Genomic DNA, 26,687 nt, shown 5'->3' with positions numbered 1-26,687 from the left:
CATAGGACCTAATATTCTTCCCTCTTCCTTTCCTTTTGCTGGGTTTTCTCCAGAACTGCCACAATTTTGTCAGCAGTGGGGAGATGGTACTGATGATTTTTTAAAAAGATCTCTTTGTCCAGATTGTGGGAGCTGCGTGTGGCCGTGCTCCTGCTGAAGCAAATGTGTGGGATGTCACGGGTTTCAGCAGGTGGGCCTCAGTGGGGAGAGGCCAGCTGCGCACTAAATGCTCCTTCCTGGAAACCCAAGCCTTTGGGGGTCTATTCACTTGTGCAGGTAACAGTGCAGCGTGCAGGGGACAGGAAACCCAAACCAATGGAGAAAGCGCCCCCTCACAGAATCCCACTGTTTCCTTAGGGGGGGGCGTTGCTGTATAGAATGACTTTATAAATAATTATGTATGCAACCATTGTCATTATTTGGAAATGGCCCCCCACTTAAAAAGGTGAAATTAAGATAAAAGAAGAATGTATTGGAATGCGTTCTCTGTGAGGAAAAGAAATCCTGTGAAGTGCATGCATTAGGCACCGTCCATAAATCACCATCAGTGGCATGTTTAAACAGTCCCCTGGCTGTCCACTATTGCTTAGACACTGCAGCACTTCATGATCCAACTAATTTTTCAGTGTCCTTTTCAGTCTGTCAGGGTGTTCACCTCCGGAGGTTTTAGATTGACAAACAGAAATTACCAGCCACTCCCCTGGCAAGCCATAGTGCATCCTGATTAGTGGGTTGACTGTTAACACAGTTAACTGACTCATTATAAATGACCCCAACATGCTTGGGAAAAGGGGCTTATCTGTCAGTGCCACCAAACTTATTTAAATGGAGAGGTGGACGCATTGTCATATGCTCCATCAGTTCCTTTGTGAAGGCATAAACCTTCTTGAATAATGAAGCCAGGTTGGCTTTTGACTTAACTATTTAGGGTCCCCAGCCAAAGTGACAAAGTACATATGCAGTCTACAGGGTGGAAAACTGTTTCTGAGGAGATTCATCTCTTTCTTTACTTTTCTACAGATAGCTCTCACGGTGGCCCAAGGATTTGTTTCTTATAATAGAAGCATTTACATTATGACAGGGTAAAATTTTGAGATGGAAAGTTAAGTAAGACTGTACAAATTAAAAAATTATCTCATTGATCTGAAATGCAACGACCTCTGTCTAATTCTGTTCATGATTAGAGAGTGTGCCGGAGAGTGACAATGAATGTGGAGGGTGGATGACTTAGGAATTGAGGAAACCCTGCTCTTTCAAAGGGAGTCACAGTCCAAGCAAATCTGAGTAGCAGAGTTACTGAAAAAGAAATAACTAAAATGTGTCTTTGTGTGATAGCTACCCTCGCACCACCTCAGTCTTCCTCGTCCTCATAAATCGTCATGTTTACTCAAGAAATTTTACAGAAGAAAATGCCCCTACTTTTGTTCTTTTTTAAAACTGCTTTGTGGGGGTATAACTGGCATACAAGAGTTGTAGATATTTAATGTATACAAAACGTGATGTGTTTGATAATAAAATATGCACCCATGTAACCATCATTAATATCGACACTATAAACTTAGCCATCACTTCCAAAAGATTCCTCCTACTGTCTTTGCTTTTTTTTTTCTTTTCCCTTTTGTAGTAAAAGCACTTAGCATAAGATCTATGCTCCTCTCAACATTTTAAGTACACAATACAGTATTATCGATCATAAGCCCTATTCCAGAACTTCTTTATTTTGCATAACTGAAACTTTGTACCCTTTAACACCGCCTGGTTTTCCTCTCCCCTCAGACCCTAGCAACCACCAATTTCCTCTCTGCTTCTGTGTATGTGACGATTTTGGATTCCACAGATAAGTAAGATCACACGGTGTTTGTTTTTCTGTATCTGGCTTATTTCACTTTAGCATATGTCCTCCAGGTCCATCCATGTTGTAGCCGGCGTCAGTACTTCACTCCTTTATACAGTTAAATAATATTCCATTGTATGTATATACCACTTTTCTTTATCCATTTGTCTGTTGATGGATATTTGAGTTGTGTCTGTGTCTTGACTATTGTGATTAATGCCGGCATCTCTTTGAGACCCTGATTTCAATTCCTTTGGATATATACTCAGAGGTACTTTTTATACTTCCATGTAATGTAGTCTAACTGAGCTACTCATAGACAGCCCAAGAAATAATACACAAGAATCTGGCTATTTTCCCATTTGTTTCTTCCTCTGGAGGGATTTTTTTTTCCCCTCAGTCTTGAACAAAAAGACTGTTCAAAGTTTTGAAGACCCTGGACTTTAGGACAGAAAAATTGGTCACCGGGGAAAGTGGCCACTAAAATTAGCAGCTAAAAAATTAGAAATTGGCAGTTACTGTTGGACATAAGTTGGAAATTATCTAGTGGAGGCTGTAAGGACATAAGAGGTGAAGAAACTTGAAGAAAAAATGTAATAGAGTTGGTTTCAGTTCTGAGAATAGATCTAGTTTGGACTATGTCCATAACCAGTGTATGTGACTTCCGTGCCCTGTGTATAACTTGAGTTTAGTACATTCACTGAAAATTGATGGATCTGACAACCAACTGTCTCATAAATTTGACAAAGGTCCTATCGAGTTGATGAATCAAGTATTTACTATGTGTGCTGATGGTTAGAGATACTGGGCCGAAGAAAACATCTGTGACACCACTTCTGCCCTCATCTAATTTATCTGACTAGTGATGTCAAACCTACACAGGTACACCAATGGACAATAAATAAATACATTAAATGCAATAACTGTATTAAAAATACATAACAAATAGGTGCATAGTAAAGTGTTAAATTAGAGATGAGGGGTACATGACTAAATTCTAATGGCGCAAAAGGCCTTGGAAACAAAAGAGATCAGTGGAAGATGTTTTGGAAAAGATGGAACCAAATCAAGCATTGAAAATTGAGCAAACCAGGCAAAAACAGAAAAAAGAGGAGGAAATTCAAGGAAGGAGATGGAAGTATAGGCAAAAAGTACAGATTCCTGTTATCAGCAGGGAGATTTGTATTTTATGAAGCTGTCACACAAATATCTTCTACAAAGGGAGAATCCGTCACTTAACCGGCTTAATTACTCTTTTCAGTTTTAAGGAGATGCTTAAATGTGGCAAGACCAAAACAGTCAGAGAGAAAGCTTGTGCTGAGGTGATTAAACAAGAATACAAAAAGCTTGGGCCGATAAGGTAAGATTCACACACACACACGCACACACACCCCCCTAATACTAAAGTATTTATGTAAAGGCAAATAAGCACATAATTGTCCATAATGTATGTATATAACACTTGAGAAGGGCCCCACATGGACTTACCTTTGTGAAGGCGAGTGCTTACCTCAACATAACAAAATACATACCTTGTCTAAATGAAATTTATCAGGTAGAATGACACGAAGCTGAAAGATGCACAGAAGAATAAAGCCCTTTTCTAACTGCACTGATTCTCTCCAATTATTGACTCATCCACTGTTTAATGTTCAGTGTTCTGGTAAGATTACTCCTGACAGTAGCTCAGGGAGCTTGTACAAATGTTCTGAGAAAATAAATGAAAGGATTGGAATTTGTCCGCAGGTATCAGGAAATTGTGACCTTGATCCTCTTTGTTGTCATGGCCCTGCTATGGTTTAGCCGAGATCCTGGGTTTGTTTCTGGTTGGTCTGCGCTTTTTTCAGAGTAAGTGTTCCATGTTATATTCGTCAGCCTTTCCTGTTTTATACGCTGCTTTTCTCCTAAGTGGTTCCTATAACTAGGAAAGATGGTGTAAGATTTTTTTTTTCTTCCTTTCCATTTAAAAGATTTTTTAAATTCTATTCTTTTCAGGAAAACAATGATGGTAAGGAATGAAATCTAAGGCCTCAGACAAGATAACCAAACTACCACGTGACTAAAAATCGGCTCCTTTAAATAAGCCTATTTCCATCCTTACAACCTTACAATAGAAATAGCATCTGCAGGAAAGCCACGGTCTGTGGTGGTTAGGAGAATACATTTGGGAGCCACACCACGTGGGTGTCATTCCTGGTTCTTCCATGTACTGTGGGCAGCTCTCAGTTTCTTCATCTGTAAAATGGAGCTAATGAGAATTCTTTGAATAGTGCTTCTCTTCTCCCTACACAAAGTGCAAGATAAGTGTTTATGGTATGAAATCAATGCTACTCAGTTCTTCTTAATAACCTGATAAGAGTTTATAGTCTGTGATTTTTGCAAACTTAATTGTTTTTTGCTCCTATGGAGGATTCTTTGTTTCAATATCTTGTCTTTTTCTCGATTTGTGTCCATTTAGCCCTAGTTCTCTAGACATCCATGCCTGTCCCTATTTTATAGATCAAGGTTTCCTGAATAAGCAGTAAGACTGATTTTCTAAACTAATGTTAGAAGCTGGGTCAGAGTTAATTTTATCTCCCAGTGTCTTATATCCCAGCAGTCCCTGCTGAGTCATGTGAAATGAGGGGGAAGATTGTAGCACAATTTTCTAAATTAAGGACCATCCTACATGTCATTATAAATACTTTGGTTTTGAGATTCATTTTCCTAATCTAGCTGTCACTGAAGTACCCTGGTTCCTAAAGTCAGCAGGTCTCTGATTTGGACTTCCCATCTCACATCTCCCAGCAAGAATCCATATATTTTGGGGGCAGAAACTGAAATTATTTGAGTCATATGTATTCTTCCCACATGGGATAAAGAAATCCCTTTTTTTCTTGAATCAGAGCCTTCCTGCTATACAGGCATTGCCAGCGTTTTTTAAGTCTGAGTCCAAATTCCTAGTGAACACACAAGTGCAGCATGTTTCAAAGAATCGACTTCAGCTTTGTAAACTTTTTGTTTCCTTTAGGACTAAAACTTCATTTTGAGAGGTCTAAATAAATGACAGCCTCCAATTATTCAAAGCAAGCTATTCAAAGCAAACTATTGTTTAATGGTTTGATGATAATATGTAGTTATTGTAATAGGACCCATACCAACTAAAAAATAATTCTTCCTCCTTTTTAAAATCCCACTCCTACCATCCTGGGTAAAGAGAGTCTTCTCTAAACACTGGTGTGTGAAAACTAAATGAAATCAAACAATAGCTAATAAAAACCAGGCAGAAATCCCAACAGGAAACTCAATATAATTAGTTTTTAATTTCTATTCCTTACAAGAGGAAAATATAATTCAGGAGATGTTTTGTTTGTGTCAGGTAAACAGTGTATTTGCTATGGGCAGATGCTCATGTTACCTAGAATTCTGAGAGAAAACAATAGGAAAAGGAACAAAGATTTGAGAGAGGGAGGGGTTTGAAAATATAAATCTAATTGATATAAATATAATTGGCAATTAGATTTATAAATGGCCAAAGCAAATAAAATTTATATAAGCTTATTATTTTGTAATACTGAGGCAGCCTAACTTAGTTCATAATAAAGTAAAACTAAAATAAAAATAAATTAATAATAAAATAATAATAGTTTTAAAAATCATTTGAAAATAAATTATTTCAGTATCTATGGCTTGCTTTTATTCAAAGTATGTATTTTGTAGCATATATTTATAAGGTGGAGTTTTTAGGCATTTAAAAGTTACCGAGCTAGAATGGTAGATCAAGATATATAGCTACCACCTAATGCTTTCATTCCATCTGTTTGAACCTGGACTGAATCCAGCGCACCTTTTCATAAAAACAAAATCAGATTACATGATGCCTGACCTAATTTGGCAAAAATCCAACCCCAAATTATAACTGAAATGAAAGCAATAAGGTACAATAAATAATAAATATTGATTACGTTTATTGATTAAATGGTAGTGAGGTAGCTTTTTACTCAACAATGAAATTAAGAACATCTATAGGGAAAACAAACTGCTTTATAAAATTATCAGATTAAATAAAATAATGCATTTCTTTGATGATTAGATTGTTCAAGTAAGTTACAAGAGTAGAGAGCTTCTACAGTATGTGTGCATTGCTGAGTTACAAGGTAGCAAAATAATCTTTAGGGTGTAAGGATTTCTTCTCAGACTACAATAATTCACTAGTTAAATACTGCTGACTTTTAAAACCAAATTCTAATTATTTTTGCCTGTTTCATTTATATCTAGCCTCCAGGTGCTTCTTACCTGTTGAGCCTTCTGGAAACCTGTCTTATTTGCTGGAATGGCCGGGTGATTCTAAGACCCCATCTGTTCCTGAATCACTCTTAATTTAACCAGTGATCACTTTTGAGTAGCTCATAAGCCATCCTAATAATTAATATTCTTGATTGAGTTTCATAGGGTACAAAGCATTAAATGGGTTGATTTGACTTGTATGATATGGCTAGGGTTTATAATCACAGAAGCAGATGTTATATCTTAGAAAAACATCATTCCTTTTTGCAATTTACAGAAGAGTTTTTAGAGGACTCTAGAAACATCCTTGACTTACCACAATTTAATAGAATGATGTTATAAAACAATTATACAGGGCTTTGCCTAGCCTAACAATTGTTTCTACCTCAGTTCTCTGCCAATATAGTTAAAAGAAATAAATTAAAGAAAAAGTTGTTTACCAGATCTGTAAGCTTTATCTGAAAGGGAACTTTGTCATGTTGGCATAGTATGTCAGCATGTGTCTACATGGTTTGAAAATGAAGAAAAGTACATGGAAACAATGGGAACATGGTCTGAGATTTTCAGTTCCACTAAATTATTTGGTAGAAAATCATTTAGCTGGAAATTCATAGACTTTAGGGCAGATTATCCAGAATAAATAACTTATACCACCACTGTTACTTGTATGTTACTCGTAGTAAAGTCAATTAGTGATGAATTCCTTCAGGTTCTTGATACCATGTTTTAATGTATACATTTGTCATTTTTCAGGTATCCTGGTTTTGCTACAGATTCAACTGTTGCCTTACTTGTAGGACTCCTATTCTTTCTTATCCCAGCTAAGAAATTGACTAAAACTACACCTACAGGAGAAATTGGTTGAGTATTATTTATAACTCTGAATGAATTTGACGGAAGAGCAAACGATACAAAATTCCATGGGTTTCAGGTAGCACTTAGAACAGAAGGAATGGACGTACTGACACACCCCCTGGCTTGCACATGCCCTGTTTGCTCACCGCATCCCCCATTCAGGTAGCACATGTCCCCCCACTACAAGAAGGATCATCTTACTTTGCACAAGTGAGAAGTAGATTTCCTTCGGCACCATGGTTAGGATTCTGCTATGAGTGATACTATTTGGTCCAGGATAAGCCAGTTTCCCCTGCCATAATCAAAATTAATCTTACTGTTGGGAAACATAGGAACAAGATCTTGGAAGTCATTACTTCATGATGAGCCCTTGGTACTAAATGCTGAGGATCTAAAAAGGTGAGGAGTTTCAAGGGAAAGAGCATTGACAGCCTCCTAGTAGTCCTGGAGAAAATGCAAGTCAGCCCCACGCTGGCCATAACTTAGGGTCACAATGGAAAGAAAGGGTATTCACCGGGAGCGCACACGGACAGACACGAAAGCATGTTTATGTGCATACTTCTCCCTCCCCTCCCCCCGGCGCCTCCCCACACACTTACACATAGGATTCATTCATGCCTGTGCTTCATACTAACACATCATGCTTTGGGTAGTAAGATTCCTATGTCCAACGTGGGACAAATGTTTTAAAATGGTCTGGAAATAGTCTAGTAGCATTGTGGTTTATCGTTTCCTTTTTTTTTTTTTTTAATTGGTATGGAAATTGGATGGAAGTTGGATTCATGCCCTTGGGTTGGGCTCTTTGAGTCAGAATCAATAAGGAGTCAGATTTCTAGGCCATGACACATGTAAACAGCACAGCATAGAAATAACTGCCTTTGGTTCTTCACTGAGACTAGAACATCTCAAAGTGTACTATCAGGAGATGTTGCAATACAGAGCAATGATTCCTATGAAACCCAGAGGACTCTGATCATTGCAGTCAAAGCCCATGGCCTGACAGGGACCAGTGCTGAGGAACCACTGCTGGTCTTAACTTCCCTGACTTCCTCATCCTCACCTAAACCCCTCCTCAGAGAGGGCCTTGCCCCACCCACCATTCTCTCTCTTTTCATTCTTTAATTCTTTTGCCCTTGATAAACTCATTCACACTAGGTTTAAAAATGACAGATAAGACATAAGATGTTACACTTTTCATGAAAGGTATATTTCAAAAATATTTGCATTTTAACAGGGCATATAACCTTAATTCAAGTAAGAACTAGCAAAACTTCAGTCAACAGTGAAGGGAAAATTTGGTTTAAGTTTGGGGAAAGAGATAGCAAAGGAATAGGAACCTTAAAATCTCACCATGTCGAAGGCGGCCTATTACCATACATGTTAAATGGATATAATGTGTTCTTGGATGACCCTATTTCTCAAAAAAAAATTCATGGAGCCATCAGGACCCAAATATCAAGAAAAATCTTGATGATAATTGCTTTATGAGCATTTTAAGGGTCTCATGAATTATACATAAAATGTTTAACCTGAACTTTGAATTATTTTAAACTGGAATCCTGATGAATCTATCATGACCCTTCTCACAAACTGAAAAAAAAAAAATAAAATATTCCAATAAATTTTAGTGAATAATAATTATAATGCTACATTGATGCTATTAAAACCAATATAATATTACAGACATCTTGCATAGCAAAGAATAGTATAGTTTAATAATCTGTGTTACTTATAGTGGAATGAATGAATGAATGAATAACATTATAAATAATATAATTTATCTAAATTTATTCTATAATATGCTACAAAGGATTTTTTCAAGTTATGAATTTCTTTTTAATAATATAATGTTCCACCTTGACCAGGTTGAAATTGTTCAAATTCCATATCAAATCTCTTATCAAAAAAAACATAGGAATATGAAACACTTGTGAGATGACTATTAAGGTAATGAAAAAATATCATGTTATCATCTTCTAAGCATGTATAGCTATATGGCTTTTGTTTTGCAGTTGCTTTTGATTACTCTCCACTGATTACTTGGAAAGAGTTCCAGTCATTCATGCCCTGGGATATAGCCGTTCTGGTTGGTGGAGGGTTTGCCTTGGCAGATGGCTGTGAGGTAATATTCTTGTCTAAGACATTTAACAATTAACTAGACTGTTCCAAAGAAGAGCACAGAGACATTCACGCTTTTGGTATATTCAACTTCACCCTGTTATTTTAATGACACAGATTTCAATAGCCATGCAGTCAACTTATCACACAGATGAAGTCAGTTTAGAGTTCAAAAACTTTTACAGGTTGCAAGCATAAAACATCATTTCTTTATGATGTACAGCATATCAAAAGAAATAAAGCAAAGAAGATTAGAATTCTTAATCCATGAAACAGTATTAGAAGACTAGCTGTGTAAGAAAGAACTTATATAAAAACCATATGTACAGTGACGCCTAGTGAAATATTTTGTTTTACATTTTTACCTATTTCATGATGAATTTGAGTAGCTCTAAGAGTTCTCTGAAATATATCATGGTTCCAATGTTGTTGAAGAAGGGGAATAAGAAATATTCATACCTTAATATATTATTTATTAATTACATTATTTATTGCATATTAAGCACATTAAATGTACTAAATCATGTTTATTGTATAAAGCCCAGAGAGAATTTCACATAACAATGGCTAATGTATTATGCCCAATTTTAGGATGAAGTAAAATCACTATGAGAAATAGAGTTGGCTAGTTCTTTGGCCTATTTATCCAGTTGGCACAAAGTAAAAGTCTGAGGGAGTCTTTGTCCCTTGATATTGCCCTGGTACATTGGAGTGTTGCTGTAAGAAAAGTATCTGCTCCAAAAATTCCATGAAAATCCTCTACTTTTTGACTAATTAAAAACCTCTTGTTTCTTGATTTTTAGTCTTCTGTGAAACATTCAAAGCTCATGGCTGTTTGATTTTTTTATTCAATCATAACACTAAGAAGGATAGTGAGGGAGGGATTGTGTCCAGCCTTTTAGTTTCTGGGAAGTTCAACTTTTATACTTTTCAAGGCAAAAAACTACCTGTTCTGTTCTCTTCTTCCCCCCCCCCCCTCCAATTTATTTAAGACTTAGGCTTCAACTGTTCATTTAACTGGAAGTGTTTCCCCTTTACAGTCTGTGTTGAGGCAAATCACATTTTCAGTCTTCTCTGAAGAGCTAAATGGTTATTGCATGATTAAGCTCACTTGGGAGATACTTCAATAATGCACTTTTCCAAATAGAGTTAATTTAATATTGCTTAACACTAAAAAGAAAACAAAAATATGTTGTAAAACTAGGAACTCTGTATTTTAAAAGGCATTCATACATATGTTACCTTAATGTAGTATAATCTTTTTCTTCTACTTTTTAAAATATATTTTTTAAATATAGCTAATGTAATATTATAGTAGTTGCATTTGTACACAATAGTTATCCAACATTTATATACCTAAAGAAGTGATCACCATAAGTCTAGCAGCCATCTGACACTGCACTGTGCTATGACAATATTGATTACATTTTCTATTCTGTATTTTACATTCCCAAGAATTATTTGTTTTATACCTCAAACTTTGAACCTCTCATTCTATTTCAACTTTCCCCCTTTAAATTTTTTTCAATTACAGTTGACATTCAGTATTATTTTATATTAATTTCAGGTGTACAGCATAGTGATTAGACATTTATATAATTTAACAAGTGATCCCCTGACTAGTCTAGTACCCACCTGGCACTATACATAGTTATTACCATATTATAAACTATATTCCCTATGCTTTACTTTACATTCCCATGAGTATTTTGTAACAACCAATTTGTACTTCTTAATCCCTGCATCTTTTTCACCCTGCCTCCCAAATTTTCTCCCATCTATCACCCCGATAAATCTAGTACCCATCTGACACCATACATAGTTATTACAATATTATTGACTATATTCCTTATGCTATACCCTATCTCCCCATGACTACTGTGTAACAACCAACTTATACTTCTTAACCCCTTCTCCTTTTTCACTCACCTCCAAGCCCCCTCCCATCTAGCAACTATCAAATTGTTCTCTGAATCTTTGAGTTTGTTTCTGTTTTGTTTGTTTTGTTTTTTAGATTCCACGTGTAAGTGAAATCATATGGCATTTATCGTTCTCTGTCTAACTTACTCCACTCAATATAATACCCTCTAGGTCCAACCATGTTGTTCCAAATGGCAAGATTTCATTGTTTTTTATGGCCCAGTAATAGTCCATAGTATATATGGGCCACCTCTTCTTTATCTGTTCATCTATTCAGGGACACCCAGCAGCCCTCACATATTGGTTATTGTAAACAATGCTGCAATGAACATACGGATGCACACATCCCCCTGAAGCAGTATTTTGGGTTTCTTTAAATAGTCAGAATTGGAGTTACTGGTTCCTTCTTTGTCTCTTGTTATAACCTTTGTTTTAAAGTCTATTTTCTCTAGTATAAATATTGCTACCCAGCTTTTTGTTTGGTCCCATTTTTATGAAATATATTTTTCTATCTCTTTACCTTCAGGCGATGTGTGCCTTTCTAGCTGAAGTGAGTCTCTTATAGGCAGCATATGTAAGGGTCTTGTTTTTTTATCCATTAAGTTACTCTATGTCTTTTGATTGGAGCATTTAATTCATTTACATTTAAAGTATGAATTGTTGCTATGTAGTTATTGCCATTTTATTATTCATATTTTTTATTTTATTTTATTCTTTTTTCATCTTAAAGAAGTCCATCTAAGATTCCTCATAATACTGGCTTGATGAACTCCTTTAGCTTTTTCTTGTCTGGGGAGGTCTCTATCTGTCCTTCAATTCTAAATGATAGCTTTACTGGGTAGAGTAATCTTGGTTGTAGGTCCTTGCTTTATCATCACTGAATATTTTGTGCCAATCCCTTCTGGCGTGCAAAATTTCTGTTGAGAAATCAGTTGACAGTGTTATGGGAGCTCCTTTGTTGGTAACTAACTGCTTTTTCTCTTAAGATTCTTTTTTTTTTTCTTTAAGCTGAGCCATCCTGCCACCTGTTGGCAGCTCAGCAGCTGCTCAGCTCGGGCCAGGAATAGAACCACTGTTGCTCAGAGCTCACACTCTTGAGCGAGCTCTTAACTAACTGAGCCACTCGGCCAGCCCTTAAGGTTCTTTTTTTGTCTTTAACTTTTGGCACTTTAATTATGATGTGTCTTGTTGTGGGCCTCTTTAGGTTCATCTTTTTTGGGACTTTCTGCATTTCCTGGGCATAGATGGCTATTTTCTTTTCCAGGTTAGGGAAGTTTTCTGTCATTATTTCTTCAAATATATTTTCAATTCCTTGCTCTCTCTCCCTTCTTCTTCTAGTACCTCCATGATGAGAATGTCAGTATGCTTGTTGTTGTCCCAGAGGCTCCTTTTAAACTGTCCTCATTTTTTTAGATTCTTTTTTTCTTTTTACTGTTCTGTTTGGGTGTTTTCTGCTACCTTGTCTTCTAAATCACTGATTTGATCCTTTGTTTCTTCTAATCTCCTGTTGATTTCCTCTAATGTATTATTCATTTCAGTTATCATATTCTCTATTTCTGACTGCTGCTTTTTTCTATTTTCTATCTTCATTTTTATGTTTCCTATCTCTATGTTGAAGTTCTCCCTGAGATCACTGAGCATCCTTATACCAGTGTTTTGAACTCTGAGTTTGGTAGATCACTTTTCTCCATTTTTAGTTCTTTTTCTGGTGCTTTATTCTGCTCTTCTATTTGGGACATGTTTCTTTGTCTCCACATTTTGGCTACCTCCCTGTGTTTGGTATTAGATAGGGCTGCTATATCTCCCAGACTTAGTAGAGTGGCCTCATGTAGTGGGTGTTCTGTGGCGCTCAGTGGCTCAGTCTTTCTGGTCACCTAAGCCGGACACCCCAGGTGTGTCTCTCTTGTGGGTTGTGTGCGCCCTCCTGTTTCACTTTAGTCTTGGTTATTGTTTGCATATCAATGAGACGGATTGATCCTTGGGCTGATTGGTTGTGAGGACTGGCTCTGTCTACAGTGGAGGAGCTGTGGTGAGGGGCTGACCCTACAGAGCAGGATTTGCTTTAACAGGGCTCTGGTGTCTGCCCAGTCTTCCCTTTGGGTGTGTCATTATTGGAAGTAGCCAGGTGACACTCCGTTTTGGCCTGAAGTTGGCCACTGGGTATGTCAGCCCTGGGGCCTCCTGGGTGGATCCCACCACAGGTTAAGTTCAGCCACAGGCTGTGACCTACTTGGGGCCATCTGACATGAGCCACCAAGCAATCCACAGATGGCTGCCACTCATGCTGTGGTTAGAAGTGCCTGGAGAGCCCAAGCCATGAATCAAGGCCAGCTGTCACTAGTGCCAGGCTTAGGACTGCTCATCCAAATGTATAGAACCTGCTGAAGCCAGATGCTGCTTGTTTGGGTTTTGTGAACCTTTGAGAGATTTTAGGAAAGTGCAGCATGAGCCAAGGCAGGCTGTTTGTATGGAAAAGCCACTGGAAGCAGCTTGGGTGTGCCCAAGTGGGGCCTCAGAATATCCAGGGTGGGGTGAACAAAGGGTGTTAGACAGGTTGATGGAGACTCAGATATGGCAGCCACCTGCATCTGCACAGCAAGAGAGGAGAGGGCTCCACAAAGGAATATGGACTTCTGCCGGCATCTTTGTCCAGGAGAAAGCTGCCCCTCCAACCCTTGCACTGAAGGCAGACAACTCAGTTTCTCCCCATATGTCCCTGGAGCCTTTCAAGTTGCTGCCCCAGCATGGAGCTCAGAGCAAGTGAGTGCGTCAGCGAGTAAGTCCATGTACAGGCCCTTTAAGAGGAGCACTTGGAACTCCAGCCACCCTCTATCTCACTGAACCACTATATCGACTGGCTTTCACAGCCAGAAGTTATGGGGACTTCTCTCTCCATCACTGAAACCCTGGGCTGTGGAGTCTGGTGTGGGGCTGGGACCCCTCACTCTTCCAGGAGGGGACCTCCACAACTGAGACATCCCTCCCAATTTTTCATGGTCACACCTGGGTGTGGGACCAGCTCTTTCTGCATCTTTGCCCCTCCTACCAGTCTTGCAGTGGCTTCTTCTGTGTCTCCTTAGCTGTAGGGCTTTGACTCACCTAGACTTCAGCTGATTCTCAGTGATTGTTCTGTAGTTTAGTTGTAATTTTGATGTGATTGTGAGAGGAGGTAAGCACAGCATTTTCCTGCTCTGCCATCTTGACCGGACATTTGTTCTATTTTTTTCTTAATAACCTATAGGGAGACTGGTTTTTGCTTCTGACTTTATTGTGAATTTTTCTCCATGGTATTTGGATACTGAGCTTTCAGCAATGAGATTTAGTAATAGGTGCAATTCTGAGTGCCACTTACAAAGTCATTTTCAGTCTAGATTTGGCTAGTGTTATGGACTGCTCAAATATAAATGATAGAAATATAAGACAAATACACTTTTCCTCCAGTTCAGCAATAATGATATCTGGTTTCTTAGAATAAATAACTTTCATTCCTTTATCTGCTTATTTGAATTGTGAGGAAATCAGAATCAGAAGTTTTGGCACTGATGTGAACTTTATCACTCCTTCCCAGAGTATCTGTCTGTATTGGACCCAGACACTCAAAATGGTTGTAAAAGCATTGGCTAGACCCTAGAATAGCAAAGCCTAAGGAAATGAAAAATTGTGGACTTAGTGTGACACAGTAGTCTCTCTCACTGGAAGAATTAGGGAAACCATAGATCTAGTTTACTATGAAAGTCCTAATCTACATAGAGTCAGATTCCTATGGGATACCCAGAATACTTCTGCCACCAGTGGTTAGATTGAAGCCATGAGCTTCAAAAATATGGACAAATATGTCCCTAGAAACTGGTTTTACAAAGATTTGGAGACAGTCAATTTTTTTCCAAATTATAATTTTTGATAGTTTAGCAAATGCCCAGAAATAGATAACCCTTCTAGTTGGGAACCATGAGATAGCAGCTACTAAAGCATTCACATCATTGAAATTCCTTATCTCATAAATGCTCCTTAAATATGTTTTAACATGATTAAACTCTCATGAGCTGGTAGTCACATTCAAATTCTTATCAGTGAAAAACTCACCCTCTCCCTTTTTCACACATTCCTCAAAATTTTTCTCCTAGATTAAACGTGGAAAATTTAACACTGTTTTCCTCAACTCTCCACTAAAATGGCAATAATGGAACAACAAAAAAATGTCAATTCATAAAGATAAAGAATTGATGGCAGGAACAATACACATTAGAGCTTTTAATGAAATTTAAAAGATGGAAAAAGAATATTTGTGGGGTAACTGGCTTTGTACAGTAGAAAAAGTAGAGGGAGATGAGCCTGCAGAAGGATGAGCCAACTAGAAACAAACTGAGTCTTCCACAGGACCCTGGAGGAGCTTAGAAATTTCAGCAGATGAGCTGAGAGCTGGGGCAAAAGCCAATACCAAAAGTGGAGGATGGTTTAAAAAGTGCATAAGCAAGCCTCCCAGATACTCTCTCCAGTCCTAAGTAGACAGGCAACTGCTCTCTCTCCTCCCAGGTAGAAAATTTAGATTTACTCTGTAACAAAACTGAATCAATTGAGACACTGACTCACAGCTCAATCACCTGGAGTAAAGTCTTCCTCTCAACAATCTTTGCCAAGGCAATGAATCAAAGATCAGAATGTCATCTGTCTTCTCAAGAACCCAACTGGAAGCCACAGGAAATGGAGCAATGGTTGAGTGATAATTATTTCAAGTTCAGAATTTTACAAAAGATAAACTATCAAAGCAGTGTGAAAGAAAAATGCAGAGGATTTTCAGACATGTAGAAACTAAAAAAAAAAAAAAAAGTATTTCCCATATACCAATTCTCAGAAAGCTATAGAAAAATGTGTTATTCCCGCATAAAGGAAGCAGTCCCACACAAAGAAAGCATTCCCACACAAGAGGGAGGTGGAGGGAATTTATAGCACACTAGTGAAAGGAGGTCTCAGAGCAGCAGTAGAGTAGATATAAAGGGTGACTAGTCCAGATGGAGCAGGAGAGAATACCCCAGAATAGACATCTCTGTGAGGGAAAGTGAAAAAGAATAATGACCTGATATGTTTGTCTACTTGTGGGGAGTTTTCCAGCTTTACTGGAGGATGTGCTGAAAAATTAGTGATAGGTACTTACAAAAAAGGTAAATATAATCACAGTACATTAAGTGAGTTGGGTATGAACAATATTGATATAATCATAATGGTAAACTTTAAATACTGATTTAATCAAAAGTGTTGCTGTATGAGCGTAAGGGAATGAAGGGACAGGAAATGTACTTATGGTGGATAGTGGTGAAAAAGCTGAATCCTTATGTAACATATTAGGAAGTTAGTGAATGATGTCTAAATTTGAAAACTAAGAAAAAATGTAATTTTTAAAAATAGCTGTAAGTACCTAAGCATAGTTCTAAATAGCTAATATGCGTTGAAATTTGTTACCTTTGGGGAACACAGTTTAGGAGTACAGAGAGGTGGACCAGAGGGGCTGCTCTTTTCTTAAAGCCCTACAGTAAGTCTTCACTTGTTAAAATATCCATATCCATTTAGGTAAAATTAAAATTTAATTGAAAAACTGTGGGAGACAATTCAAACTTCCTAAAGCATGTCGGTAGTGTTAAAATAAGAATAATTGAGAGCTTCTCTGTCTCAAAGCCACCTAGATCTACCAAACCACAGAGATTCAATGAGAGATTAAAATGGTATCTTAGAAATTGAGTTCTTAGAACAAGTAATGCTTTTTTAAAATGTAAATTGTGTCTATTAAAATGAATGACTAATGAATAACAACTATTGCAAATTTGTTTTTTTTAGAAGTCAGGACTGTCTGAGTGGATAGGAAATAAATTATCTCCTCTAGGCTCATTACCAGTATGGCTCATAATTCTGATATCTTCTTTGCTCGTCACATCTTTAACAGAGGTAGCCAGCAATCCAGCTACCATTACTCTCCTTCTCCCAATATTATCTCCATTGGTGAGTATCTCATTTATTCCATTTATACTCTTCATCAAAAGAACAGTCTTTACTTTGCTCTCTCATATTGTGGTGTGGAATATTCTTTTGGCCCAAATGGTCCTCCCATAAGTAACTTACAGGAAAGTCTTTATTTGCATGAGTACTTTTTAGGAGATCTCAACTCATGAGAGCTCTTTCCTTCCATGTTCAAGCAGTGCAGTCTTAACCACTGACCTACTCTTGGCCCAGGTTTTTCATTTGCAGATGTATGGGAGGGTCAGCCTAAATCCTTTCCAGCTGTAAGACTTGAGGATTCACTGATTCCTGACAACTTTAGTATTCAGACCTCTAACTCTGCCACTTCTCCCCCCTGAAAGATTATTTCTGAATTTCTGAGAAGTGCTTCCTATAAGTGACCTGCAAGTGAATGAAAAGCGAGGCTTACACTTCAGGCTTAAATATCTTAGACACAGTTCTCTACGGCCCAGGGAAGAATTTTAAAAGATAAGCAAAAAGCAGAATTGCAAGGAGAGAGAGAGGGAAAGACTGTCTTCCCTTCTTCTCCCCACCTAGCTAGCAATTACTAGAGATAGCTTTAAGTAAACGTTTTTCTTATTGAGACAGATGGGGCTGGTGAAAGGAGAGCACTTTAAATGAAGAAGGATTGCCCTTCTGGAATTGTTCAGCTACCAACTCAAGGGGCACATATTGGCACTCTTGAGCTACGGTTTCACATTAGAAAAGAAATGTAGGGAGTTGAAATTGGCAAAATATTGTTTTGTTTTTTTCTGTTGTTTTATTTTTCATCATGGGGCAGTTAGAAACTTATGCTATAAATTAAGAATTGAAGTAACTTCTTCTGTGATGATCCCTCAGCAAATGTTAAATTATATATGTCACGGAGACAGTGAACTTAATGGAATGATTAGAAGCTTTGGAGCCAGAGGGATGTGAAAATCTACCTAAGCTTTACTCCTTGTCAGCTGTGTATTTGAACAAGTTACTTTTGTCTTCCTGGGCCTCAGTTTCTTCATCTGTTATTTGGGGCTATAGTAGCCATCTCATAAGGTCATTGTGAAAACTGAGTTACAGATATATATAATTTTATACATTATATAATATATAATATATGTAAACTTTATATATGTGTTATGCATACTTAGCACCTAGCACTAGATAAATAATAGATTGCTGTTTTTATTTAGTTTCTGGAATAAATGATACTTTACTTTCTAAATAAACTGAGCTATCATGCTTAGGGCACCAATAAACACATAAACAAGAGGAAGAGATGTTTTCTGAAAAATATTCTTCAAGGTATAACTGCATTTATGTGTGTGTATAATTTCGTGTCTTTAGGTTTCAACCTGCTACTGGGAAATTTTGTTATAATAATTTTGCTTTTTTTGATGCTTGGTGCCTACCTCAAGTTTTTGCTGAAGCTCCTTTTTATCTTTTCCAACAGGCTGAAGCCATTCATGTGAACCCTCTATATATTTTGATACCTTCTACTCTGTGTACCTCATTTGCATTCCTCCTACCAGTAGCAAATCCACCCAATGCTATTGTTTTTTCATATGGCCATCTAAATGTTATGGACATGGTGAGTAAGCTGAAAGAATACCATCAGGTCCAATAGCAGTGTTTTTTTGGTGAGATCTTAGGTCAGCTCTCCTTTAACACACTAATCAATGAACAGGAAAATATGGCTTGAGTTCTGCTTCCAAATGTGAATGTGTGACTGGTCCTAGAATTGTTTTTAAGAATGATAACCAGAAGGGAACATGTCATTAGGATTTACAGCCATGAATACAGAGGTATTGAATATATCAGTAACACCCTGGAAGAAGGAAAAGAACATAGAATAAGCTCAACATGGTGGCTTAAACTTACATGTCAAGATCAGGCACTAACTTGACCTGGGCAAAAGGAAGAACTGGGGTTAATGCAGTTTTGCAATTCAGCACTATGGTTGTCTATCGCCAATATTTATGCAACTGACAGTCACTCTGAATAAGACATGGGGCTCAGTGCCTGACTGATGAAAAGTCATCTTTCTTCTTCTGATTCTAATAGTGGCCACTGAAGTGGAAGCACAAGCAAGTAATCATAGAAAATTAAAGTGACAAAAAGTGCACATTTTTGCAAAATATGAAAGTAGCAGTAGTCAAGAACTAGCTTGAGAATATTCTGGTCCCCACTCACTGTCCCCCACTCCCCCCACCCCCCAATTTTGATTGCCAACTTCCAAACCAAACCAAACAAGAATATGACCAAAGTAAACCCCGTGAGCTTGCTATGCAAATGCCGTTCCAAGGTCAGTCCCAGCCCCCTTTCCCCACAGATTGCTGTCCCTAAACCCCTGTAACTTAAAACTTCTAGAAATGCCTCTATGCAGAAGTTGTATGATAACCATTTTGGTAAAGAAAATGTGCATAATATAATATAAGCAATGTCCTATGTATGTGAATCAGAAAAATAAAAATAAGTTTCTGGAATACATGAGTGGCTTGCAGGGACAGAAAGGGGATCTCTATAATAAACACTTCCAGGTATCCTCTTTGTGCTTTGGGGCTCCATGTTTCCATACAGAGAATGCAAAGAAAAGCAGCTTCCTCTGTAAAGAGCCACAGAGTAAATATTTGAGGCTCTACAGGTCATCTGGTCTCTGTCCCAGCTACTCAGGTCTGCCATTGTATTATGTAAGTAGCCAACAACAATATGTCAACAAATGAGCATGGTCGTGGTCCCAAAAAACTTGGTTTACAAAAACAGTTCATGGGCAGGCGTTTGCCAGCCTGTTTTAATGATTAGAAAGCAACTTTGAGATTGTTTAGTGGATGCCAGAATGATGATATCAGAGCTGGAAAAATGGGAACTAAGAAAGAGGAATAGAAGTCACATTATTAAATCTCAGTAAGAGAATACTGGAGGGTAAACTGTTAATAATATTGACTGTGAAGCATCCAGTTATCATACAGTGATCTGAACCTTATGCACTGATGTACAAAACCGCAAAACTCAAATTTTGATGTAGCATGAAATGGCAAATTTTTAAAGGGATTTTTCCCTAGTCAGAATAACTCCAGTATATTCCTAAGAGGGACCCAGGACTCTCCAAATAAATACCATTTAGTTGGGGACAGATTCTCTTTTGACATGAATGGATGAGCTCCTTGTTTTGTGAAATCAACAATTGATGCTAATCATTTAGGACGCATGTACATCTGACGTATGCCCTCCTGCAACAGTATTTTGCTTCTCCCATAGGTTTTCATTTCAGGAGACTGACATGCCCTTTCCTGTTCTAGGTTAAAGCTGGACTCGGCATTAATATCGTGGGTGTTGCTGTGGTGATGCTTGGCATGTTCACCTGGATTGTGCCCATGTTTGACCTCCATACTTACCCTTCTTGGGCTCCTACAGTTAACAATGGGACCATGCCATGACAAGCCCGAATGCTCTGACCATCCTGTGGTGAGTTTTAGGATCCATTAAGAATTCACTGCAAAACTTAGCTCTGAAAAACTGATGACACATTGACATCAGTCCTGGTGTAGCTGCTACAGTTCCAGTGAACACCCAAAACCTGCTGTCATAACTCAGAGCCCACATTTCCTTTGAGATACAACCAAAGAGCATCTAAGTGCCTTCATCAAGAAGCCCACGGTTGCAATTTTCCTCATGGACCACATACATCCTGCTTCATCATAAGAATAATTTATAACTTGACCTTTAAAGACATTAGGTCATTTGCTTCATCTTAGAGTTTGGGTTCAGTGTAACATTTCAAATGTCAATTTATTATCTGGGACACTTCCCATGAAGCTATAAATAGAAAATAAAATATACACGTTAATTAGGTACTTGGATAAATCATTTCTGTAGTGTTGTTCAAGGGAATTTTCTGGAAAACCAAAGCTGTGGTCATTGGGTGGTGTAAAACCAAAGTTTAAATGAATGTAAATCTAGTAAACAACAGAAAACTCATAGATTAGGACTAATTTCTGCTTGACCCTATGGTTAGAGTAATATAATTCATACTTTTATGCTTCCAGTGCACTGAGAAATATATTTTAAAGGGCTATGGATAAAGCTTGCTATGATTTGCACCATTACCACATTATACTTAGAAAAGAAAGCTAAACACTGTAAAACTATTAACATATTTATGTAGATGTATAATGATTTTGCTTGTGTTTATCTTATTTTAGAAATACTCAATGTCATATATGAAAAGAGGAGATTCAGAAATGTAAATGAATTATCACTGTGTATACAGACATAGAAAAAAGCCACATAACTCCATTATATCAGCATTGAAATGTAATACCAGAGGGAAAACAAAGAATGAAAAATTGAAACTATTTACAAAGAGAACCATAAATTATTTATGGGCAAACCAAAATGAAAAAATAACTGAACAGTCAAACAAAAGTAGGAAGAGAATAGTCGTCTAGCACTCAGGATGTGAAAGAGTAGTCTATTGGCATTCTAAAATTAGACTAAAGGGGTAAAAATAACAACAACAAAAATGTGTACACTTAGGAAAGATAGAAAATTTAAAACAGCAATTCTCATGCTAAAAATAAAATGAAAGACAAGGTTAAAAAACACCTTTACTATTTTTAATTTGCATAAAAGTCATCAGATCTGATTTGGTATTTTTGTAAATGACATTATTTATAAAGTTATCCTTAAAAATTACGTATAGTAAAGATGAATTTTTTTAAAGGAATACATTTTTAAAGAAATTATATACGATAGATTGCCCATGTTCATCGTCTGTTTATTAATTAGTCAATGCAAAATTAATCATTTCTTTCAGGAAAACATTTGTCCATTTAAACCTTAAAATGTAATATTGTGTCTTTGTGTATGTCTTCTATGTTCACTCTATTCACCTGTTCCCTTCCCTATCGTATGTTGTACATTTATTTATGATCCATAGTATTTATTACATTGCTGTTTTTTTCTAGTCATTCAACTTATCACTGCTGAATTATATTACATGATGAATACATTACATTTTCATTATGAAAAAATAAAATGACTTTTCAAATTGTAATGAGTAAGTTTTGCTCTCAAGAAAATAATATAAACATTTCAGCTTGGATCAGTTTAATGAATTACTTCCAACATCTGCCAGCTGAGTACAGGAAAAATAATACTTAGCCCAAATTTGTTTAAGTGAGACTTACAGTTCTCTTGCTACATCTTTATGTTTTCATGGTATATCAAAAATGACTTAACTCACCCATTTCACATTTGCCCCATTTACATCAAGTCTTCAAGCTCTGTTCCTTTGAGGGTTGCATATTGTCTTTGAAAGTTTCAAAAGGCAGTCTTAACAGATGATCAAACAAATCTTTGTTCCCCCACCCTGTGGTAGGTAGTGTTTTTGTTATTATCTTGATCTTTACTTAAGGTTAACTAGAAATCTTTGTCACTTTAAACCCCAGTATTTTACTTAGGATAAGATCTTAGCTCCACAATAGTAGCAATTTCACTAAGTGCCTGTTTACTGGCTGGTCATGCAAGTGCTTGGAAGGTTTCACAGGCATATGTGTACCCTTCACTCACCCCCCTGCTTCTGTCCATGTCAGCATCTCTAGAAGTCAGACTTCCTGCCTTTCAAATGCGTGCAGTGTTTTCATCTTACTTGGTACCCAAGGCTTCGTTCTCACCTTTTTAACATGGGATGTAGGGAAGTACACTTTTCGCCAATATTACTGAGACCTATTAGCAAAAATTGATAAAACAATATCATGGTACATTAATCATGCCTTGGCATGTGTGCTATATATTACTATATGTAAAAGAGTATTAGATATATTATTATATCTCTGACATGGCTAACTATTTGATAAGAAGCTTTGTGATGACATTTTCCAGTGTTTTTGGTTTAGTTCATGAATGACGATTATCTTTATTGGACTGTGTGGATTTTACCAAATTAAATGTTTTTATTTTTAATAGGGGAGGGTTGTGCTAGCAGTGAAAGAGTAAACCCAAACAAATGGGATTGGTTTCATTACTCTAACATAACATAAAAAGGAAAATAGTGAAAATTGTTATTCCAGAGCCATGTTAACCATGTTATTCCCAAACAAAGCACTCTCTCTAGAGAAAGCATAAATTTACTAAGTTTTGGGAATTCAAATATCAGAAACAAACGTCCCCATTGTGGAGGTAAGATCAGACTAGTCCAGAAGTAAATAGTAAAAAAGAACATATAACAGGTAGAAACTAAAAGGTTTTTCTGAATATGGGGATCTTCATTTGTCTAGGAAGAAAAAGACATGGGGTTTTAAAAAGGGAATAAAGAGGCTTTTCTTAATAATAGTACAGAGGTATAGATACTGAGGAGTGAGAGGGGGGAGATCTTCTTAAGGCCAAATAATCAAAAATACTGTATAACATACATTACTGTTCCATCAAGAAAATAATGAAAGCCATCAAAAGAGAAAGATGGTGAGGCAAAGACTTAAGCAGGGACTGAAGGTGGCAACTGCTAATCCCGAGAGATTTTGAAATTTTATTTTAATAGGTACACAGGGAACAAGGGATGGGAGACAAATCTAGGCCCCCAGCAAGTTTCTACACAATAGAAAATTATGTAGAGTTAGGATCTCAAAGGGCTATATTCTCAGTGAAAAAATGTTAGCGAGGAATAAAAGAAAACCCGTCCTATAGAAGGGAACTTTAATGTTTTAACCTCTGCCCTGGGTGGAAGAGTACAATCTCCCTCGTAAATTCATAACCATGCAGGGTAGGGGCTAATGTCTTAATACCAGTGGGGCAGCCTTCATCTTTATTTTAGAACAATCCTGGGTTGGTAGGATTCCCAAGCACCTGGCAAAGGGAGGAATCCCTTCTTCAACCTGAGGCTCAAAAAATTTCTGCGTTTATAATAAAAACTTGCAAACCTGCCAAGACATACAGCATATTGTGCAAGAGCCAACATAAACAAAAGAAACAGAATCCAAAGTACAAAACAGCAGATATTCTAATGATCAAATACAGAATGTAAACTGAGGAAGCAGAGTGTTTGAAAATATCAGAAAGGGTACTGGACATATACTAAGTGTGGTAGGCAGAACTCTAAAAATGTCCCCCTAAGATTTCTGTTTCCTGATTATTCAATGCAATGCTAACGTAGGTACTGCTGTGAAGGGGTTTTGCAGATCTTTGAAACCGGGAGATTATCCTGGATTATCTAGATGAACCCAATGTGTTTATGTGAGTTCTGAAAAGCAGAAGAGTCCAGTGGGTGAGGTGAGACCGAGTGCAGAGGCAGGGAGATGTGAAGCCTGAGAAGGACTGAACTTACTGGGCCTGGCTTTGAAGATGACAGGGGTCAGAGCCCGGGAATGCAGGCCGTGGCTGGAAGCTGAGAATGACCTGGCAAGGAAACGGAGGCCTCAGTCCTCCAGTCACTTGGAACTGAATCCTGCCATCACCACAGTAAACCTGTTCTTAAAAAGAAGGGCCTCCAATGAAGAACCCAGCTCTGCAGACACCTTGATTTTAGTCCTGTGAGACTTGTTTTGGAATACAGGACTTTAAGATAATGGGTATTGTTTTATGGCACCAAACTCGTGGTAGTTTGTTATGGTAATGATAAAAAACAAATACAATAAGGAACAAGAGACTGTGAAAAGTGATCAGATAGCTATGAAAAGGTGTCAAATAGAAATTTCATATATGAAACATATAATGATTTAAATGTGATGAATAGGTTAAAAAGCACACTAGACAGACCAGAAAAGAAAGTGGGAGAACCTGAAGACACATTCCCAAAAAATTAATCAAAACACAGCACAGAGACAGACAAAGAAATGGAACTCAAAAAGGGAAATTGAGAAAAATGCAAGCTGGAACAATAAATATAACGATGTTTCATCTGAATTCCTAGAGTAGATAATAAAAAGAATGTGGGAGAGACACAATCATTGAAGATACAATGGCTGACAATTTTCCAACACTAGTAAAAGAAATCAAGATTTTCAGGAAGCAAAATGAATCCAAAGCAGGATTTAAAACTTAAAAAAAATAAATCTACACTTGCCTACATGATAGTGAAGTAGTAGAATGTGCAAGAGAAAGATGAATAGAGAACCCTAGGAGCCCTGGGAGGAGCGTGCATCTCGGCCCCACCTGGACCTGGACACTCCCTGAGAACTCTGCTGCAGGGCTCCTCCACGTTAAGTGCAAGAGAGAGGGAAGTGGAAGCTCATCTTACACCCAGAGAGTCAGTATATTAATTAGTTCATGGCAAAAATAACGGGTGTAACATACAGCCACAGAACAGAGCAAATCAGCTTGGCTTACACAGAGACCAAAGCCACTCAGTGTCTGTCTAGAGAGAGCTTGTGAGCGTAGGATATGGAGGCTGAGTCCCAGGACCGAATCCTTCCCCCGCCACTTGCCATCCCATCCCCTGACCTCTAAATGCTGCAGTTTTCTCATCTGCACACAGGACACTAATGGGAGAAGAATAGCTTCCTAGGGCTACGACGATTACATGAGTCATGCACACACAGCATTTAGAGCAGAGGCTGGCCATTAGTGAAAGCTCAGTATCAGAGAGTGTTCTTATCACTGTTGTGTTACTACTCATTAGCACATCACATGGAAGGAATGGTCCCCACATAATCACCAGGCTTGGCCAGTTTGCTTCTTCAGAAGGCTCCTAGCCAGAATCTCATTGAAACTTGAGACGAATGAATTTTGTTTAAGTTAGAAAGGTTAATCTAGGTCAGCGGTTCTCAACCTGTGGGTCCAATCCCTTTGGGGGTCGAACGACCCTTTCACAGGGGTCTCCGGGTACTCGTATGTGGGCGTATCTGCATGTGGGCCTGGAGACGGATAGAGGAGCGGTGTCTCGGTTCCTAAGACCATGGAAAATATGTGTTTTCCGACGGTCTTAGGCGACCCCTGTGAAAGGTTGAGAACCGCTGCTCTAGGTCATCATGCCTCAGCAGAGATTTCCAAAGAATCATTTAATTTTTACCCAATTACTCTGTGGCTGAGAGAGGATACTGGAGGTAAAAAAAAAAAAAAAAAAAGTGTGCATTTAAAAAAATGAATCTCCATTTACAGAAAACACAGGAAAATTTGGACACTGTATACAATACTGAAAAACAAGTTCAATATCTTGTTGGAATACTGTGGCATGTTTGGCATTGAATAAGCCTCTTATTCCATTAAATTATACTCATCATTAGTTTTCGCTTCAGGGTTGTGTAAGTAGTTCAGCCCCCAGTCCCACGTGGCCTGGGCTCCCTGGAGCATTATCTGCGGGGTTGTTGATGGACCTGGACAGCTCTAGCTCTGTGTGCCTGCTAAGCGGAGCCTACCCTCTGGCCTCCCCTCAGCTACAAGTCCGCGGCAGAACCACTGAATCAGGCTCTATGCCTTTGTAGTTACAGTTCTATAAAAAGTACGTGCTAAAGATCACTGAAATACATAAAATGTCATGGAGCCTCTCCTGCATTCAGAGAAAATTGATGTGCACTTGCATTATGTCACAAGCAGCATTGACATTATTTTTTTCCTTGTTTATTCTAATTGCTACCTTCTGTCTTTTTTTTTTTTTTTTTACTTAATGCACCTTTATTTTTTGACACATTGCCTTTTTTTAAGAGCTGCTTGGACTCTCCTGAAGAGTCAGAGACTGGGTTTGGTAGTCTCTAATATAGTGGCCCCTTGCTGTTCT

At 37.7% G+C, this 26,687-nt stretch overlaps 1 protein-coding gene across 6 annotated transcripts in view; it reads left to right on the top strand.

Annotated features, from left to right (window-relative positions):
* The window catches only part of SLC13A1 (solute carrier family 13 member 1), a 140,196-nt gene extending 118,195 nt beyond the window's left edge, over positions 1-22,001 (top strand). For all 6 annotated transcript variants that reach the window (XM_019632810.1, XM_019632809.1, XM_019632808.1 and 3 more), the window contains 7 exons: positions 3,096-3,194; positions 3,581-3,682; positions 6,854-6,960; positions 8,968-9,077; positions 16,823-16,984; positions 18,432-18,569; positions 20,278-22,001. In XM_019632810.1, the coding sequence (XP_019488355.1) occupies positions 3,096-3,194; positions 3,581-3,682; positions 6,854-6,960; positions 8,968-9,077; positions 16,823-16,984; positions 18,432-18,569; positions 20,278-20,415 (856 nt within the window). In that variant the 3' untranslated portion in view covers positions 20,416-22,001. The remainder of the gene's footprint in view (positions 1-3,095; positions 3,195-3,580; positions 3,683-6,853; positions 6,961-8,967; positions 9,078-16,822; positions 16,985-18,431; positions 18,570-20,277) is intronic.
* Positions 22,002-26,687: the final 4,686 nt, after the last annotated feature.

This window comes from Hipposideros armiger, unplaced genomic scaffold, assembly GCF_001890085.2.
Source record: "Hipposideros armiger isolate ML-2016 unplaced genomic scaffold, ASM189008v1 scaffold_1177, whole genome shotgun sequence".
Taxonomy (NCBI): domain Eukaryota; kingdom Metazoa; phylum Chordata; class Mammalia; order Chiroptera; family Hipposideridae; genus Hipposideros; species Hipposideros armiger.
The sequence above is the reverse complement of the archived record's forward strand: the minus strand, read 5'-3'. Positions and strand labels throughout refer to the sequence as shown.